Below are 21057 nucleotides of genomic sequence, written 5' to 3'. Positions count from 1 at the left end.
TAATATTTTTTGGATTGGGTAGTCGGTCTTAACGGTTATGGTATGGTTTTGGAAATACGGGCGGAGACGGCGTGCTGCGTGGACTAAGGATAGGGGTAGTTTTTCTACCATCTGATACCTGGTTTCAGGATCTTGTAGTGTTCTGCTCATAAAATACACAGGATGTTGTGTGCCCTCTATTTCTTGAACAAGCGCTGCGCTGATGGTATAGTCGGTGGCCGTGATGTATACCAGCAGAGGTTGGCTAGTGTCCGGTTTGTGGAGGATAGGCGGTGAGGTTAAGGTTGTTTTGAGTTTTTGGAAGATCTGTTCACAATCATCAGTCCACGTGAACCGGGTGGATTTCTTTAGGAGTTGGATTATGGGTTGGGTTTGTTCAGTTAGTTTGGGTAGGAAGCGAGAGATGGTTGTGACACGGCCAATGAGACGTTGGACTTCTTTGACGGTAGTGGGGTTGTGCATTTTGATGATAGCCTTGCATTTTTCAGGGTTAGCCTCTATGCCGCGTTGGGTTAACATGAAACCAAGGAATTTACCCCAATCAACGCCGAATACGCATTTGTCGGGATTTAGGCGGAGGTTATATTGAAGCAGCACGGAGAAAACTGTCGCCAGGTCTTCAGCGTGTTAATGATGGCTTAGGGACTTGACAACCATGTCATCGACGTATACTTCAACACAGTGTCCTGTTAGGTGGCTGAAAACTTTGTCCATTAGTCGTTGGTAAGTTGCCCCGGCGTTTTTGAGGCCAAAGGGCATGACCCTATAGAAGTAGTTGGCATCGTCCATGATGAAGGCGGTTTTGTGCATACCTGCTGTGGCCATTGGGATTTGGTTATACCCTGAATATGCATCCAAAAAGCTAAGCACCTTATTTCCTGTCGCGCCGTCTACAAGTCGATCAATGTTGGGTAAGGGGTAGGCGTCGCGAGGGCAAGCCTTGTTCAAGTCCGTGTAGTCTACGCACATCCGCCATTTGCCATTGGCTTTCTTCACCAAGACAACGTTAGAAAGCCAAGTGGTGTATTGAGCCTCTTCTATAAATCCTGTGCTTAGTAACTTGTCGGCTTCCACCTTGGCTGCTTGTCGGTGTTCTTCCCCAAGCTTGCGAAGCGGGCTTCTTTATATATGGACAGCTTGTGGGATGCCACCTGGGGGTCTACTCTAGGGAGGTCGGCGGCCGACCAGGCGAAAAGATCTGTGTTATTGATGAGGATAGGTGTGATTGTGGCACGCTCATCAGAGTTTAAACCGGTGCCTAAGTTAATAGAGTGACCATTGGGAAGCGCCAGAGGAGTGGTGTCCTCGACTGGTTCGAGGCGGACATCCCGGCCTATTCTGGGTCAAGGTCTTCGCCGGATAGGGCTATGCTGGAACCAGGGGGTCGTTCGATATGGTTGGTTTGTTGGATTGGGAGTTGTGGTCGTAAGCTTGCCATGTAGCATTCGCGTGCCAAGCGCTGGTCATAGTGTATGGTCAGGATGTCACCGGATGGGGCAGGGAACTTCATGGCCAAGTGAGGGGTGGAGACGACTGCGCCAAGTGTATTGAGGGAAGGACGGCCTAGGACGATGTTGTAAGATGTTGGCGCATCGACAATAAGGAAGCGTATTGGGATGGTTTTTGTTTGGGTTTTGTCCCGAAAGACGGTGTGGAGGTCTATGTAGCCCCGGATGAATACTTGTTCGCCGGAAAAGCCATATATGGGCTCATCATATGGGATCATGGCGGTGTCAAGAAGTTGTAATTTTTGGTAGGTGGCCCAGTAGAGGATGTCAACTGAGTTGCCTTGATCCACAAGGACTTTCTTAACAGCATAATTTTCGATTTCGACGGTGATGACCATGGGGTCATCTTGTTGGTGGTCGAGGTCGTGGAAGTCATCATCTGTGAATATTGTTGATTGTTGGGTTGGGTGGGGTGGCTATTGTGATGGGAGTCATTTGGTTGACGTCTGTGGTCAGGTCGCGGGGGGTGGCGGGATCGAGAGGAGGAGGAATGGTCATCCCTACGGATGAAGCGGCGAAAGTGGCCTACACAGATCAGTTCTTCTATTTTATCCTGGAGTGCTTTGCATTCTTCCGTAGTGTGACCATGGTTGCGGTGGTAGCGACAATATTTGGTCATGTCGGCGTTGGGAGGTGTGGTTGTCTTGCGTGGTGGAGGGATTAGATCAGCTTAGAAGGCTTCGTCTAGAATGCGGGAGCGGGCTACTGTGAGGGGGGCGTATCTGGTGAAGCGAGGTTGGCGGGGTTCGCGTGGGCGGGTATCAGGGCGTGGGTTAGGCTGTGGGGTGGGGTTGGATGTGGTGGCGGCGTAGTCGTTGTAGAATTTGGTGTGAAATGTTTGCATTTCCTCCATGCGGACGTAGTCGGCTGCACGCAGCTTGAGTTCGTGCATGGAGGTGGGTGGGTGGAGGTAGACGTTGTTGGCGAAGGGGTCGGGTTGTAGGGTAAGAGTCATGCACTGGAGAATCATCTCCTGATTGAGGTGCGGTGTACGAAGGGCGGCCTTACTAAAGCGATCGATGAACGCTCTGAGTGGTTCGTTAGGTTCCTGTCTGATACCCAGTAGGGATATGGTGGTGGTTTGATGGGGACGGCTTCTGGCGAAGTGGGTGGAAAACATGTGGGAGAGGATGTCGAAACTATTGATTGAGTAGGGCGGAAGAGTTGTGAACCATTCTAGGGCAGGGCCTTTGAGGGTGGTGGGGAAAGCTTTGCAAAAGATTGCGTCTTGGGATGTGTACAAGGCGACATGGGTGATGTAGACTTTAAGGTGCTCGTCAGGGTCGGTTTTGCCAGTATAGCGATCCAGGGTAAAGGGTTCCCACTGGGCTGGGAGAGGGGTGTTGGCGATAAAGTCCGTGAATGGGTGGCGCCGTCTGGGCTGGTGAGGAGGGGGCATGTGAGGTGGGGGGTGGTTGATCATAGCAGGAAAGGTGGAGGTGATGTTGTGAGGGGGAATGTGGGTTATGGGAAGATATTGTGGGTTATAGGGTGAAATATGTGTGGTGTGGAGGGCGGTGGGTATGTTGTAGGGGATATGGGTGGTAGGGAGGGTGGCGGCGGGGGTTAGGGGTGCGGTAAGCCCCGGTTGACCAGATGGAAAGTGATGGGGATGGGTAGAGGTAACGGGTGTCTGTTGGATGGTGGTGAAGGTGTGGGGGGTGGGATTGTATTCACTTTCTTCCTTTGTAGGCTGGAAAGCAGAGACTTCACAGCTTCAGAGGCTTCTTTGGCTTTTCCCTTCAGGTTGGGATCAGCCTCAATCCTTCGCCTGAGGCGGGAGTTCTCTTGTCTCAACGCCTCCATTTCTTCAACATTGCGCCTCTTCAGGTCTGCGAGTTCCTGTTGCATCTTTGCTTGGCCGTCTAGGATGGCGGCCAAATCAGGGGTGATGCTAGGAGGTCCAGAGGGACCAGCATCCGCTTGCTTGTTCGCTCCAGCTCTACTGCGGGTGGAAACCATCTTCAGAGAAAAACGGGTACTAAAGGTGTTCGTCTCGTGTCCCACGGTGGGCGCCAATTGTTCCTGCAGAGAACAAATAAGATAAGTTAGGCACGAGTATCACCTTACCATGTAGTCCGCTATCTCTTCAGTTGGCCTCTTCCCATTCGATACATGTCGGCTTGAACCCAGGAGGGGTTACCTGCAGAAAAGTCTCTGAAGCTCAAGTAAGTCAAAGCTCTCAGAGAGTCAAATCAATGATTAATGAATGGGTACCTTTAATTGCTTGGGTCCACGTGTATTTATAGAGCATTAATGATGTCTGATCATCCCATGGGCTGGGCCTTGACTTGGGCTCTAACTTGGGCTGTGAGTGGGCCTGGGCCCTAACCCAGGCCCTTAAGGTTTATTGAATGTGAGGGCTTCCATCATACTGAGTTTATTGAAGTGGTCGGCCTAGGCTCTAATCTTATCGGATATGCTGGAGTAGTCGGTCTAGGCCGGCTACTTGCCTTGATGGCTTATGTTGGTGATATAAGATGCAGGTTGTCCCCCTAGATGTTTAGTTTAGGTTAAAACCGGTACAAGTTAGGCTAACTCGGCCTAGGCTGGATACTTGACTGCCTTGATATGCACATTGTTTACTTATTTGGTCGAGTTTGGCTAGGTGCGGTACAAAACTATCTTTGATATTTTTAAAAATGAGTGTCACACGGTGCAGGTGATTGGGCAGACACAATGAAAGAGAAAGTTATTTTTAATTTTTATATTTTCATCTTACTTTATTTATTTTGAAAAAAAAAACCAATGAGTGGAGTAGTAATTAATTAGTGGGAGGTATGTAGTGAAACATGTTGGTATAAGAAGAAAAAACAAATAATAAGCCCAAATAAAATAAACAAACAAATGTGTGGTGTGTGCAGTGTAGAATAGGGGTGCAACAGGCAAACTCCTGATCCAATCCAATAACACATAGCAAACTAATAAGGGTGTAAAGAACAACCATGGGGTGCCAAAATAAAATTAGTCCAAAAACAAACACATGTAAAATGGCGTGCGGGTTGACAATAATGGAAGTGCATGGAGTAAAATAAAACAAGTCCAACATAAAATAAGATAATTAGGGTGTTGGGTTAATGAATTAAGGGCTGCATGAAGTAAGAATAAAACAAAGCCACCTAAAACAAACTAGGGTGCAGCGTGTGAAAAAAGGGGGGACAAAAACAAAAGTGGGTCAGGTTGATGCAAACCCCATCTCATCTCCTCTATCACGGGCACAAGAGGGAAGGCTCTTTCCCATCCCCTTATTTCCCTCAAACCACAATAGCCATAGGGCCCCCTTGGATGCGCCTCCACCTCCATTGAGCCAAGCCGTCGTTGTTGAGTTTGTCGTCAGCGCAACCCTCTTCTCTTTCTGCACGCAAGATCACCACCCACGTCAAGAGCCACCATCACGGATCCGCTCATCAGGAACTACCGCCACCGTGGCCACTACATCGCGTCATTGCCTCCTATTACAATTAAATCTATTGTAACATAGAAAGAAAAATAGAGAAAAGAAAACCAGCAGAGAATTTATGAAAGATCTTCTTATTATTGATAGACCAGAATGTTGGCCTTTATATATAGGGAACATCTAACAGAAAGGAATATATTCTCTAGAGCTGAGCTGTCACAGTGGTTATAACCGTATAACAAATACAGAATCTGAGTCAAAACAGAATTGCAGAATATAATTCTATATACTCTAACATTCCCCCTCAAACACAAGGTTATTGAAAGGAATCAATAACATTGAGTTTGTGACGTAAGATACAGAACCGAGCTTGAGAGAGGGATTTGGTGAGGATGTCAGCAACTTGATCAGTAGCAGGGATGTGGGAGACAATTAAAGAGCGATCCAAAACCTTTTCTCGAACAAAGAAGATGTCTAATTCTATGTGCTTTGTGCGAGAATGTAGAACTGGATTATGGCTCAAAGCGACAGTACTTTGATTATCACAATAGATGACCGGTGTGGCACACGCAATTTTTAACTCTTTAAGAAGAGATTGCAACCATAAGAGCTCAAAAGCAGTGATAGCAAGGCTGCGATATTCGGCCTCTGCACTGGACCAAGCAACTAAAGTTTGTTTCTTAGACCACCAAGAAACCAGATTTTTACCAAAATAAATACAAGCACCTGAAGTGGACTTTCTGTCATCAATATTCGAGGCCAAATCAGCGTCACAGAAAGCAGTGAGAGTATACTTGGTTGAACTAAGAGCAGGCTGAAGATGTAACCCATAAGAAAGAGTACCCTTTAAATAGCGCAGAATGCGTTTGACAGGTTTCCAGTGATCAGATAAAGGTTGAGACATGAATTGGCAAACTTTATTGACACTAAAGCCAATCTCAGGTCTGGTTATAGTGATATATTGCAAAGCACCCACAATGGATCTGTAATGAGCGGGATCATCAAAGTAGTCAGAGCCATACTTGGAAAGTTTGAGGCCACCTTGAAGAGGAGTGGAAATGCCTTTAGCTTCTGTCATGCCAGCTTTGACAAGGAGATCACGAATGTATTTGGTTTGACAGAGAAGAAGAGAGCCATCAGGAAGATGTTTTACCTCAATACCCAAAAAATACTCAAGATCACCAAGTTGTTTAAAAGCAAAAACAGCATGCAGTTTGGATATTATAGATTGCAGCAACACAGCAGGAGACCCAGTGAAAATTATGTCATCAACATAGATAAGCACATAAACACAATCAGAAGCAGTAGTGAGAACTAACAGAGAGGGATCACACTTGCTGTGAACAAATCCAAAACTGACCAAGGTAGAGGTAAGTCTATCATACTAAGCATGTGGGGCTTGTTTTAAGCCATAGATGGAACGATGAAGTTTGCAAACAAGAGAGGAATCAGGAGACTCAAAACCAGGAGGTTGCGTCATGTAGACATCTTCCTGTAAAATGCCATTTAAGAAGGCATTATTGATATCAATTTATTGCACATACCAGCGATTGGTTAGAGCAAGTGTAAGAATCAACCGAACAGTAACCGGCTTAACAACTGGAGAGAAAGTCTCAGAATAGTCACAACCTAACCTTTGATGAAACCATTTAGCAACAAGACGGGCTTTATACTTTTGGATAGAACCATCTGGGTTTTCTTTGATGCGAAACACCCATTTGTAACCAATAGCAGTGCGGCCGGAAGGAAGAGCAGTAAGGGACCAGGTCTGATTGGCCATTAACGCATCATATTCACATTGCATAGCCTCACGCCAAGAAGGAGAAGACAAAGCTTGCTTAACAGTGGAAGGTTCTGCAACAGTTAGAAGTAAGGTGGGAAACCTACGGGGTTTAACAATGCCAGATTTTGAACGGGTTTGCATAGGATGAGTGGGTTAAGATGGTAAAGGCAAAACAGGAGGCAAGGAGTGAGACTCAGGAGAAGAAGTTGACACAGGAAAAGGAGGAATAACAGGTGGGTCTAATGAATGGGATTGGAAGGAGGAAGACACAGGAGGAGACAAAACAAGAGGTGTGTCAAGAGTAGCATGCTGAGTGGGAGTGACAATCACAGAAGGAATGATGCCAAGAGGAAGAACCCGAGAGGATGAAGGGGCTAACAAAGGAGGCTGGACTTGAGTGGCAAAGGGAAAAGTATGTTCATAAAAAACAACATCCTTAGATATAAAAATTTTGCCATTAGTATCGAGACATTTGTACCCTTTGTGACAAGGGGAATATCCTAAAAAGGTACAGGCTGTGGACCTAAACTGTAATTTGTTGTTATGGTAAGGACGTGTGTGTGGAAAACAAGCGCAACCAAAGATTTTGAGGAAATGATAGTCAATTTCTTTGTGAAAAAGAGTGAAATATGGCACATGATAAGGAGCAGCAGATGAGGGAAGACGATTGATGATATAAACGGCAGTGTGGAAAGCATGGTCCCAAAAAGATAAAGGAAGAGAAGCTTGAGATAGAAGAGTAAGACCCATGTCCACAATGTGACGATATTTGCGTTTGACTACACCATTTTGGTGGTGAGTATGAGGACATATAAGACGATGGTGAATACCAAGGGATGTGAGATAATGAGTGAAAGGTCTAAATTCACCACCCCAATCTGTTTGAATTTCTGTAATTTTGTGATTCAATTGAAGTTTAGCAGAAACTTTAAATTGTTTAAAAACATGGATGGTTTCAGATTTGTGCTTTAGAAAATAGATCCAAGTGTATATGTTGTATGCATCAACAAATGAAACATAATAGTTATACCCCATGGAAGATTTAATGTGTGAGGGACCCCACAAATCACAAAAAACAAGTTGTAACGACTTAGTATAAGAATTTAAAGAGGAGTGAGAAGGAAGTTGGTGGGACTTTCCCATACAGCATGCTACACAGAAATCTGAAGGAATTTTATTTAATGGAGAGAGATTACAGCATTTAAGAACATTTTGTAAAACTGTAACAGATGGATGGCCTAGCCTATTATGCCAAAGGGAAAACATAGTGAACTTGTGTATGGGTACAGTGGAAACAGAGGGTGATTTGTGTGTAACAGAAACAGATGGAGCATGAAGATAAGGTTGACGATGAGAACGCAACGGAGGCAGAGGAAACTGATACAGACCATCACGACCAAGATACCCACGAAGCAAGATGGAGTGATCAACCTGAGACTTGACAAAACAAACAGAGGAGTGAAATTCGAAATACACGTTATTATCTTTGGCAAACCGACTAACACTCACAAGGTTTTTATTAAGGGTAGGAACATGTAACAAATGCTTAAGCTGCAAAGAGATGTGGGGATCATGAGAAGAAGAAAATGTTGCAGAACCTGAAAGATGAATGGGCAAACCTTGTCCGTTACCAAGGAAGACATGATCATCCCGGGAAGAAGGCATAGGGTCAATAATATTTGTGGCATCAGGGGTTATATGATGTGACGCGCCAGAGTCAACAAACCAGTTCTGAGACTGTTGGGCAGGAACCGGGACAGGTGGGGCATATGTAAGAGGTGGAGGTGGGGCATGAGTAACATATGCATGAGGTGGAACAGATGGCATAGGATGAAGAGAAGATGCCTGTGGTGGATGAGAACGTAGCGAGAAAGAGGCTCCTGGAAACTGAGAGCCTTGAAGCTGTTTGTGAATGTGCCTAAGTGAGGTTGAGAGAAACACTGTCATTATCATGTTTGAATTGCTCAAGGCGTGCTTCCTGAGTGACCAACAGTGACTCGATCTCGGCAAACGAGAACAGTTCAGGTTTGCTATGCATAAGAGAAAGAAATGCTTCATATTCAACTGGAAGGCCTTCAAGGAGAATATCTAACTGTTTGGACTCAGAAATAGGATCACCAATCGAATTAAGAGAGTGAACGAGAGCCTTGATACGGAGAAGAAATTCACTAATAGAGCGATCACCTTTCTTGATGGTGCGGAGTTCTGTACGCAGCTGACGTGCCCGAGCCTTTGTTTGAGAGTGGAAATGGGTATGAATTTTATCCCAAACTTGAAACGCATGATTACAACCAAGCATACGCGCTAAGAACGGAGCAAATAAGGAAGATTGCAACCATGAAAGTAAGAGCTAATCTTGGGTCTCCCAAGTTGTGTATTCTGGATTTTCAATCCCTAATTCATGATCAGCAAGAGAGAGAAATTGCAAGGGAATGGACGGATTGACGAGATAACGATGAAGACGATGGGCTTTAATCACAGGCTCGACTTGTTGTTTCCAAACTAAAAAGTTAGTGTCGGATAGCTTCTCAGATATGACATACGAGAAGATGATCAGAGTCGTCGACGAAGATGCCATTGGAGAAAGAGGAGTCGTGAGCTCAGGACCGGTGCCCATAAATTAGGCTTCACGCTCTGGATACCATATTACAATTAAATCTACTGTAACATAGAAAGAAAAACAGAGAAAAGAAAACCAGTAGAGAATTTATGAAAGATCTTCTTATTATTGATAGACCAGAATGTTGGCCTTTATATATAGGGAACATCTAACAGAAAGGAATATATTCTCTAGAGCTGAGCTGTCATAGTGGTTATAACCGTATAAAAAGTACAGAATCTGAGTCAAAACAGAATTGCAGAATATAATTCTATATACTCTAACACCTCCTCTCCATCGAATGTTGTTGCACAACTCACGGCCATTCCTTCTTCCTCTATTTCTCTGCCGGGGGTTTGGATTATTGGGTCTTCGTTGTTGTGGATTGGATAGTGTTAGAGGACGAAGAAAAAGTTGAGAATGGTTTGGGTTCAATCTATGAAGTTATGGTGGGCTACTATTTTGTAGGTATGTGCGTGTTTGAAGGTGAAAGTGATGGTTCTGTGTTGGAGTCTAAATTAAGGTGAATCCAGAGGGAGTTACGGTTTTTGTGTGTTGTAGTGAAAATGGAGAAAGAAAGGAGAAGAAGATGGTGACAGGTTGAAAGATGGTCAGTTGACAATTGGTATTGTGGAACGGAGATGGTGAATGTAGTTTGTGGAAGGGTTGTGAATGGTGAAGAACAATAATGAAGGTGGAAGGTGGGAGATGATGGAGATGTATTGATGATGGAGGAAAGCGTGAGTAATGAGAGTTGTTATATGTCTGAAGGTGTTAGAAGGAGTTTATGTGGTGGTAATGGAAAACGTGGTGGAGGGTGTGATTGTGGGTTCTGTTTTGGTTATTTTGTGTAGGTTGGAGATGGATGGAGGAATGACGATGTTGGACGTTGGAGAAGAGGAAGGAATGAGGTTGTCATTCGGTGAATGAGATGGAATGAATAGATGATGATGGTAATGGAGGTTGTAGTTGTAAGAAGGTTAGAGAAGAAAGATGAGGAACCAAAATGTTATGGAAGAGGCAAGCACCACTAGTTAAAACATGAATGACGAATCAAAGACCATGAAAAATGGTTTTCGGGCTGATGGAGGAAAATTGATTGTAGGTTACGTGTGATGATGGTTCACGATGGCATTGATGGGTCGGTGTTACGTGGTGTTGAAATTGTGAGGATGAAGGTGAGTAGAGGGTGAGTGAAAAGATGTTGTGTCTGGGTTCTACATATTGAATGAAGGGAATAGAGAAAAAATGGGTTCTTGAGGAGTTGAAGATAGCTCCCTCCCCCCCTTAGAATGGTTTCCATTTTTTTTTCTTTTGTAAAGTGCCCCATTGGTAAAATTAATTTTTGTGATCAAATTAGCGAGAGCGTTTAGAGAGAATGATGCCTCTCAAAAAGTTGGCGTGGAGGAGAAGAAGAAAAAGAGAATTGGTCATGTTTGCATGCTGCATATTGTGGTGGCGATATTTGGTCCTTATTTTTGTCAAAATTATTTAATTTGGTTCCTATTTTCATTGTGTGGTCAATTTGGTCCTCATTTTTGTAAAATTGCATTCAATCAAATCCTTTTAGCAAACAGTGTTAAAATTGTTAACGGCACAGTGATAACGTGAAACTGTTTAGGGAACGTGGTAGTCTTTTTGCATTGATGTTGGCATAGTGTTTATTCAGTTATAATATAGGAAAAAAATTAAAATTAATTGCATAAAAGAATGCATAAGTGAAAAAGTTAAAAAGCTGGAATTGAAGATTAAATGCAGCGAGAGAAAGTGGAAGTGGATAAGTTAAACTTGGACATTCGACTATTCGAGAGAAAGGGAAAAATTAGGGTTCGTGAACATCAAATTAGGGTTCATGAGGAAGGGGAAAATCAAGATCAATTGGTGATTGCGCTTCGAGATTGTGCTTTGTTCGTGGGTGAAGTTCGTCTTGAAGGAGTATGATCCATTGGAATGAGTTTTTTAAGGAACATCAATCTAACTTTGTACTTAGAACAACCCAAAAATTGTCTACCATTATTCTTCTAAGTTCTTTCGACTCGAAACACTGCAAGTTCTCCACATTTGCAAATGGGGGTTAAACCCCATACCCTTGGAACCATGAATATGAGACCCACTACAGTAACATCCCTAATGAATATTACTTAATTAAATATTTAAAGATATAAAAAGAAGTTTAAACGTCGCAATATTATTAATCCCAAACGCGGGAAAAACAAAAAAATCAAAATTAATATTCAATGCGACAATACTTAAATGAAATTAAATCCAAAGTCATTACAAGTTCGAAATAAAACCATGAAAACAATAGTAAATCCCTAGCTCTATCCTAGCTAGCCCTCACTTCGTCGTCCGAGCACAATCAGCATCACCTGTACCATCATCTGCTCCTGTGTAACGAATTACACGATCATCGCCAATCACAAACAGAAAGGGTGAGCTCAAAAGAATATAAGAAACATATCAAATAAATAATATATAGAACAACCACCCAATTATATTCTCACAGTTAGACCATGGTCACATCCTTAATACCCCCAAGGATTTTAAACCTTCAGTTGACAACAAAGTTAGCCATGGACTCAGGATTCATGATGCTCACACGAACCTGCTCACTCGTGGTCCTGCCTCTACGAACCTCCCCGCTCGTAGTCCTACTCTACGGACCTGCCCGCCCGTAATCCAACACATGTGATCCACCAGCTACGTACCTCCCCGCACGCAGCATCTCTCAACTGTGAGCACAAAACATACGAACCTACCTCGCTCGTATCCCCACAGGAGAGTAATTGAGTATGAACCTCTCCGCTCATACCATCACATGTCAACCACCATCCATGAACCTACCTGCTCATGGCACAGCATCTCCTGATCCATGTTCGTGCCAATGCGCACAACAATACACACAAACTGCACTGAACTCGCTTGGGCTAGAAGCCTTAGGTTAAGTGACCAGGCCTGTCTCGCTTAGGCTAAGCTTTCTCGCCTGAGCGAGTGTGCTTCCAAGGTTTAACGCGAAGTCTCGCTTGGGCGAGCCCTACTCGTTTGGGCGAGATCATCCCTCGCTCAACAACAATTTCCCTCGCTTAGGCGGCGAGACGAACAACAACAAGCATCCATTCACGACTTCTCGCTTAAGTGAGAACGACTCGCCTGAGCGAGATGATCATTCACCCAAAACATGGGCTCCTCGCCTGTGCGAGATGCTCCCATATAACCTCCCAACTATGCTACTCCTCGCTTGGGCGAGCGGCTCTCGCCTGAGCGAGATTCTCGAACACAAACTAGAATTTGTGTTTCTGCTATTCTCGCCTAGGCGAGCCTATTTAGCTTGAGAGAGAATAGCAGACCTTCTCCATGTCACGCACACAAAGAAGTCATACCAAATGCCAAAACTACACTCCATTATGCTAAGCAATTCAGCATAGAATGCAACCATAAAGAGTACAATTTGGACACCAAATTACCCCCAACAATGCGAAATTAAACCATGAATCATGAACAGTACTGCAAAACCCCAAAGTTTTCATACAATCTTATATGGGTTTAATCACTTTACAACAAAACAATTCAATACCCCAATTCACAGCATGTTATCAAGAAATTTACATGGCAAAGACACATAGATCATTTCATATTACAGAATACACGTAATCCCTCAATAATCATATAAATGCATAGAAAGGAGCTCCCCTAACCTGTGAATCCTTGCTTCAAATGGTTGTCTAACCTTGGCTTTGTGATATTTAAGAACCCTCCTTTGCTCTCCCAATCAATTACAATTTTGCTCTCAATCCCAAATTCACTTTCCCACTCAAAATTCGTGCTCCCTTCTCACTCTAGGTTTCAAACTTCTAAAACCTTTCTAATTGCCTAATTCTCCCCTTTTATATGGCTCCTAATTGTGGTTAAAAGAAAAAAAACGAAAAATGGCCTTTTTAATGTCTATTATTACCTTTCATTGGCCATTATGGATTGTTTTTCCCAACTCCCTTGGCTGCCCATTGTCTTTAGGGCTTTCCCACCCTTTCACATTCTGGGTTGAACCCACAACCACTCAATTAACAAGTCAAGTGCATAACCAATTCAACAAATTCACATTTGTGATAATTCTTATAATTTTAGGATTATATTATCACGTCTAGCATTCAAATAATTAACAAAATAATGCATAAATTAAAATAACACACAATTGGCATACATAGGACTCAAACCCAAGTCCTTTCAACCATTTGAGCTAGTATTTTTCCACATACATAAGACTTGAACCCAAGTCCTCTCACACAATCAAAGTACTCTCAACCAATTGAGCTAGTACTTTTCCACGTCACAATAACTAACATTAAATGACATAAAGGCTTCTACTACCCGCATTTATTAAATAATTATTTATTTAATTATTCAATTTTCCCGGGTCTTACAACTACAACTTGGTTGTCCCCAACTATTATAACAAGAGGAGGAAGACGAATGGTGACGAGACATACCTCACAAACACGAATTCAAACTCACCAAGAGGATTGTGCACACGATCTTGCTGGCCACAGATTTCATGCAAACCCTAAATCAATTTCTTCCCCAATTGGATTTCATTTATTTTTAAACCACGAGGGCCATAAAAATGAACACAATGCCAACGTTAGTGCAAAAATTTGACACGTACCCCAAACAGTTCCACGTTGTTACTGTGTTGTTAACAATTTTAACGTCGTTTGCTAAAAGGACTTGATTGAATGCAATTTTACAAAAATGAGGACCAAATTGACCACACAACGACAATAGGGACCAAATTGAATAATTTTGACAAAAAAACGAACCAAATGTATATTTAAGCCAAACAAAGAAATTTTTTTTTGGATAGACTTCTTTTTTTAATTTTGTTGCACAAAAAAGGTGGTTGTGTGAGAGGTGGTTAGTGATGTGAAGGAAGAGGTGGTAACCATGCAACAGCGTGATTAAGGGATTTAAAGATGGTGTAGACAGTGGTTTCAAAAGAAATATAGGGGTGTAAAGGTTAAAACTAGAATTGGACCAAACATAAGAAAAAATAAATAAATAAGAAAATGTTAAAAAAAAGTTTATACTACAAGATTTTAAATAAGATAAAAATGTACGTATATTACCGAATATCATGGACCAAATAAAAGAAAATAAAAATAAAAATAAAGAGTAAAAGGAAAATAGGAATGATGTAGAAATTAAAAAAAGTAGGAGTAAAACAAAAATGTAAAAAAGAAACACTTTTCAACCTTATTATTTGGGTGAGATGTTGTGATATATTTATGTATGTTTTATTTTTGTTTAGCTCACCCTTTTTATTTATGAATGGCGATGATCGTCTGACCTGTCACATGGGAGCATATGCGATTTCAGGTGATGTTGGCGAGGCATAGAGACGGAGTTGAGGGCTAGCTTGGGGATTTTACTAAAGAACTATGTTTGGAATATTTTGTGATTTTACTATAAGTTGGTTTTGGATTTCAGACTTGTAATAATGTAATTGGAATTTATTGGTTTTCATTTTAAATGAATCAATAAAGTTTTGAATTTTCTCACATTTGAGAATGATATCAGATGAATGTTTTTTTATTTGATTATGTTTATTATACCAAATAATATCCGCCTAGAGTGTTATACAATACACAACAATCTGGTGAACTGGAAAATCCTCTTCAAAAATAACTGGATAGCAAGAAGACAATTTAAGTGGAAGGGCAAGAGATGGTTTGGGATGAAAGTGAAAGGGCAAGAGACAATTTGGTGGTGCAACGCAATATATAGCAAATATCATCACTTAATACATTAATACATTGTGCAGGAAGAAACTCCCACATTTTTTCACAATTTCTTTTGGAAGCCCAATATATTTTCTAAGCTACACCCCCCATTATTTTATTTTTACACCTCTCCTTTATCATGGGTTTGTGACCCAACACTTTCTTTATATAACCACCCTTATTTCGGCTGCTGCTTCCTGCACTCCCTTAAATTTAAAGTCCCCGCTTTACTCTTCAGTTTAAAGTAAAAAGCTAATCCTATTTTTCCCATGATTCTCCTTGCACCGCACCTGCTCCTCTCATCCGTGGTGTCTGCAACTTCAATCCCTCTCCATTGCCATTTTTGAAGACTAATTAACTAACTATTCAACATATATTTCAATAATAATTAACGTTAACCACAGTCAATAAATCCCAATCCCCTACAAAAGGGAAGAAAATTCAGTTTCTTAATTTCAAAGACATAATGCCTCCCTCACAAGGAACATATTTATTCAAAAAAAGTCATTGACACACTCGAGAAAACATCTTTTTTACGTTTTAAACCCTTCGCATTCATGATTTTGGAAATGATTTTTTTTAACATTCCATAATGACTATTCCGGACGATATTTTTGAATCGGGAATGTAAAATCAATTTCCAAAAAAAATCTTCAAAAGTATTTTTGATCCGGAAAATGTCTTCGGGAACGTTTTTGTTTTATATTCCGGAATGGCTTTTTCAATTCCAAAATCACATCAATATATTTTATATATTTTGAAGGTTCAGTACCAAAAGCACAACTGAAAATTCAAATTTTGTTTGGAGTGTAGATTGTTAGGTAGCCGGTCTTCATTTGTTAAATCATTAATTGTTTTCAATCAAATTCCATCGAAAATAAATTATAGCAGTCAATCACACAACTAATACTTTTCTACACTGCAGAAAAAGGTTCATCACCAAATACACAACATAAACTTGGGCTACTGAGAGAGAATACAAAACATTAAAGGGCAATCTCGTACGTTGGTCGGTATGATAACATATAGAACATCCATAACATATAAGTATATTTTAACTTTGATACATTTTCTGTAAAAATCTCAACCAAGTAGAAACTCGTGGATTCAATCGTTGGTCATCTAGACGCTCCTACTTTCACAGACACAAATATGACCATTTTTGCACCACATTTTGGTTTACAAATTATACGATCTATAAGTAATCTCTCATCTACACTTAGATTTGGTACCAATATCAATCAAAGTCTCTCTTTCAGACACTTTAATAAATCAAAACTTGAGATATATGCACAACAAATATCTGGTAAGCTCGGCCGCTAAATGAGTTGAACCAATTCGGTTCACTACTACTCAGGAATTTATTGACCAATCATAACTCATATAGGAGACATTAACATGACCACCATCACCTAAGAGATGTGTCAAAAGACCTGCTTTATTTGCATCCAAGTAATTAATTATCCACTTTAACATGTTCTTCTCCTGTCCGAAATCCCCAGAGTACCTGCCAATATAAATATTTCTTGAGCAGAATGCTAAAGATTGCAAATTGAAACCAAAGCTGCAGAAATGCACGAACTACTTACCACTTGAAAATTATATTGAGATGAATCGTTCTCTTCTCCAAATCCACTTCAATTCCATCATTCTCAAAAAACTCTCTAGCTGCACATCTCAACTCTTCTGCTACTCTATAGGGTGAGAAAAACTTCACCTTTGGGCTCGACTTCGTGCCATTACAAAGGCCAAAGTGAACTAAAGGATTCAGTTTTACAAGAGCAAGCTGCAGTTTGGTATGAACAAATGAATCATTCTAGTGACAGGAAGTTGTTTCTATAAGAAAGGAAATTACTGGGAATTAGGAAAATGTAAATTAGAAAAGACACAGAGAAGTTGCTGAAACTGCAGCAATGGATAAATTCATCTTTGCCAAGTTGCAAATAATGAATTAATGACATGTAGAGTGTTGTACTTTATTTTAAGTCAGCAACACCACATTCCATTTAGTGTCAGAAAAGTAAAGTTCTGTATTGTTTGATTTGAAAGCTTGATGGAAAGTATGTAAAGAACATGATTCAAGTTTCGTCCCTAATTTACATGGTTGTTAACGATAAGGGTTCAGTTCAACCAATATCAAATTATCCAAAACCTTTTGCAGAGAAACTGCTTACCTCTAAGCGCCTGTCACCTGAGCCAAAGGGCTTGATTAAGGAATATGGTGACCTCCGATTGCTTCTGAGGATTCCATTTTTAATAGCACTAAGAGAATAAGGGTGCCCTCCAATCAAATAATGGAACTCAGAGAAGGATCTCCTATTAATCACACCTTCAGGACACCCAACTCTAATGACAGCGTGGATGATCATAGCATTGTACAAATTTAAGAAGAAGGCAAGTGCCTCGTTTTCTGATAGCTCCAAGAGATTCACCCGCTGCAGATCTTGGGTCATGTTTACATACCTGCAGTTAGGAAAATAAGAAATTTAACTTGAGATACGCAAAATATGATACCTGGGTCACTTCGTTCTTTTCATGTTTTATGTAAGTATATCAAAGTACATTCACTTCAGAAAAAAGTGAACTACATTCTTACCAAGACAGTTAACACAGATGCAGGACAAATGTAAGAGGTTCAGCAGAGACAACAAATGAGCCGCTCAATTGGGAAATATTGCTACTCATACTATTAACATTGTATCCTGCTTTGTTATTATTACTCATTATCATGAAAATTATTTTTTTAAACTGTCAATAACAAAAATCTATAGATTCCTTTCATCATGTTTAAGTAATGTAGAGGTTATATAGTAGTTTATACAGGAAAGGGTTCAAATCACATTGCTACAACGAGAAAATTCAGGGATTTGCCTTACATTCCCAAGTTGTTCGTTGAAAATTAAAATTTGCCAATCAAACTAATTAGTATCAAAATTGATAAACTCAACAATATGATTGATTAATTTACAAGACATTAAATAGGTAACGAGGTGAAAATCAGTGATTAGACAGCCCAGCTTGTCTATTTGCATGTAATGCATTCATTATTACTCACATCAGAGGGGAAATTAATTCATTATTACTCACATCACAGGGGATATGAAATTTCGAAAATGGAAGATCCGCAAGAATAAACTAGAATGAGCAAATAACACGAGGAAACCAAATCATGCATTGCATTCATAATAATATACACAAAAATATACAACTTTATGTATTTGTATGTGCCATACCTACGAAATTCTTCGCTTTTGCTAATGCCCACATAATCAACACGTTGCCTGTCTTCAGATGCATAAGACTCAAGAATAGCACACATAATCTTGGTGAGCCTATCACACACTGCAGCTGCAGACTTTGGTTCACTATCATTTGTGGCACCACGGAAGTTAAAGCATTTGGAGATTAAGGGTTCGTGCTCAATGAATCTATAGAAGTGGTTTCCCTCCTCGAAATCATTTTCCCTAAAAATGGAGGTTGACAATGGCAAGAATAATATTAATGAAGGATTGTGGTTCGTATATTAAAATGCACTAGTTGTTTTCATAAAAATTCTTAACTTACCCGAAAACATGATGGATGAAGTGCTTCTTGCATAACTGTTTTCCAATCTCAACAGCCTAAACATATGTTTGTAATGTAAACCATTTAGTGAAACTTTGCAGTTAGAGCAACAAAACTGGGGACCATTGTATGTTTGAAATTGCAACATTGAAAACAATGTATATTAGATTAAGAAACCAGAAATTATGACAGTCGTGTACCAATTCTAAATCACATAATAGTCACTACAATGATTATTGGCCTTAATTTTACTTTATGAATGAACTTTGATTACTGTTGCACAGGCAGAAAGCTATTAACCTTACAAATGGCAGTCATTACTCGATCCCCACTATGAGCCCTTTAATAATGATATATTTTAATTTAAAATTTAATCTAAAACAATTTCAAGATAGATGATTACACATATTTAATAAGGTTTACAGATTGGTATAAATTATTTTATTAATTATTCCTGATATTTTATAAAATATATAATTTAGTCATTTAATTTCTATAATTGTATTTTATATTCATTTGTAATTGTGCTTACTCTTCTACATTTAAACTAGTTAGTGTTAATAAATATTGTTGCATTTTATTATAACTTAAACTTTAATCTAAAACATCAAATAAAATTGCTCTATTTTGTTATAATTTGTAATTACTCGAATCACAACTAAAACAAAGTAATGATAATAATATATTTTTTTAAAATAAGGATTGATAAAAGTGAAAGAGTTACTCATGATTATAGATGGGTTAGATTCATGCTATGCTTTTAATCTCTAAAATATCCCAATTCACTTATTGAAGCGTTTTTACGTGACTTTTGGAGTTGCTTAATTTTTTTTAATATTTTTATTCTAATAATAATTATCATAATAAGTTTTTCAAAAGCATATTTAACTATAATTAAAAAAAATAGACACATATGTTTCACTAATTATTATTAATAATATTTTCTAATCCCATTTCGATATTTATTTCAATTAATACATTATGACATTTATTTTAATTTATAATAAACTTATGTAACAACTATCGAAACTCCAATTTAAACTAAAAATATATAAATGTTTAAATTTTATCATTCTAAAAATAAAATGTTAAGTCTTTGTTAATACCTATATAATTGGTGTCCCTTAAGATTAATTCATTCTTATTTTTATCCTAATTGAATTCAAACTCAAAATTCAATAAATAAAAAATTAGAAAAAAAAAAACAAAAACTCAACTGAATTGAAAATACCTTGGTTGGAGCGTAGCCATGGTTGCGAACCAGAAGCTCCACCAACTCGCTCCCTGCAAAGCAGTTCTTCGCAATCTTCATTTTCAACAACCTGTCCTGAATTGGCAACCTCTGCCTCAAAACCTTAACTACCTTCAAAGTCTCCTCGGCCGCTTCTTCCTTCACTGCTTCCTCCGCCGCTTCGTCGAACCCGTACACCGGAGCCGCCGGCCCCTCTCCTTCTGCTTCTTTCAATTGCCTCTCCAACTCCTTGTTGCCATCCTTCCGCAGTGCGTTGAGCTCCACCAGCCCTCCTATCAGCTTTTCACCAAAGAAAATCTTCGGCACCGTCGTGCTCCCCGTTCTCTCCCTCAATTCCTTCTCCCGTTCCGTGAACACGTCCACATTTATCTCCACGAACCTCACCGCTCTCTCTCTGAAGAAGGTCCGCACTGCGCCGCATTCTCTGCAGTTTGAGCGCGAGAAGAAGCTGATACGGCGCTGTGAGAACGATTCGTTCTTTTTTACCGCCACAAAGACTTTCAGTCCCGAGAGGTTGAACTCCGTCACGCCTTCGTTCTTGTTCTTCTTCAAAGCATCATCGTTTTGGGGCTTAAGAGTGGAGATCCCTCGCGAGATCGCAGAAGACAGCTCATGGCGGCGCTGGTGAAAGAACTTGCCAAATGCAGAGGAAACCGTGACGTCGTTTCGGAGTGATGCGGTTGGGGGCACTGGCTTTGGGAGAAGCGCGTGAGGCTGCACGATTGGGAGCGTGGATGTAACGGTCAAGTTGTTTTGAATTTTTTGCGGTGAACTCAACGACATCGTTTCTGGTGCTGTGAATTGTGATGTTGTTGTTATTGGTTCTTCTACTTCCAAACCCATTCTGGTTCTGTGTTGTTTGTTTCAGTGAAAGAAGAAAACTAGGTGAAAGTGAGAAGAGAGGAATGGAACTATGGTGAATTTAAACGGTGAGAGTTCTCAGATTACAAAGTAAGCACATTTAAAAAACATTTTTAAGCTCTTATTTTAGTATCTATTATTTTATCAATTATTACAAATCATTTTATCTTGTTCTATTGTTTTTTTCTCAACCAAACAAATAATAAATGTATTTGATTAAAGGATAATATAAAAATAGGATATATAAATGAAAATTGGAAAATAATAATTTCTGAAATTATATTTACTCCTTTTATTTTACTAAACAAAGAAATTAATT

General features: G+C 40.2%; 1 protein-coding gene across 1 annotated transcript; it reads right to left on the bottom strand.

The window, feature by feature from the left end:
• Nucleotides 1–16080: 16080 nt before the first annotated feature.
• On the bottom strand, nt 16081–20808 carry LOC114173044 (uncharacterized). Its single transcript, XM_028057240.2, has 6 exons — nt 19857–20808; nt 18626–18681; nt 18295–18525; nt 17236–17524; nt 16651–16847; nt 16081–16568 (listed from the first exon to the last, which is right to left on the bottom strand). Exons 1-6 carry the CDS (start codon nt 20718–20720, stop codon nt 16415–16417), a joined length of 1791 nt encoding a protein of 596 aa, XP_027913041.1. The 5' UTR covers nt 20721–20808; the 3' UTR covers nt 16081–16414.
• Between the last annotated feature and the right edge of the window lie 249 nt (nt 20809–21057).

The sequence above is a fragment of the Vigna unguiculata genome, chromosome 2 (genome assembly GCF_037176805.1).
Source record: "Vigna unguiculata cultivar grain cowpea cultivar isolate G323 ecotype 2 chromosome 2, ASM3717680v1, whole genome shotgun sequence".
NCBI lineage: Eukaryota > Viridiplantae > Streptophyta > Magnoliopsida > Fabales > Fabaceae > Vigna > Vigna unguiculata.
The sequence above is the reverse complement of the archived record's forward strand: the minus strand, read 5'-3'. Positions and strand labels throughout refer to the sequence as shown.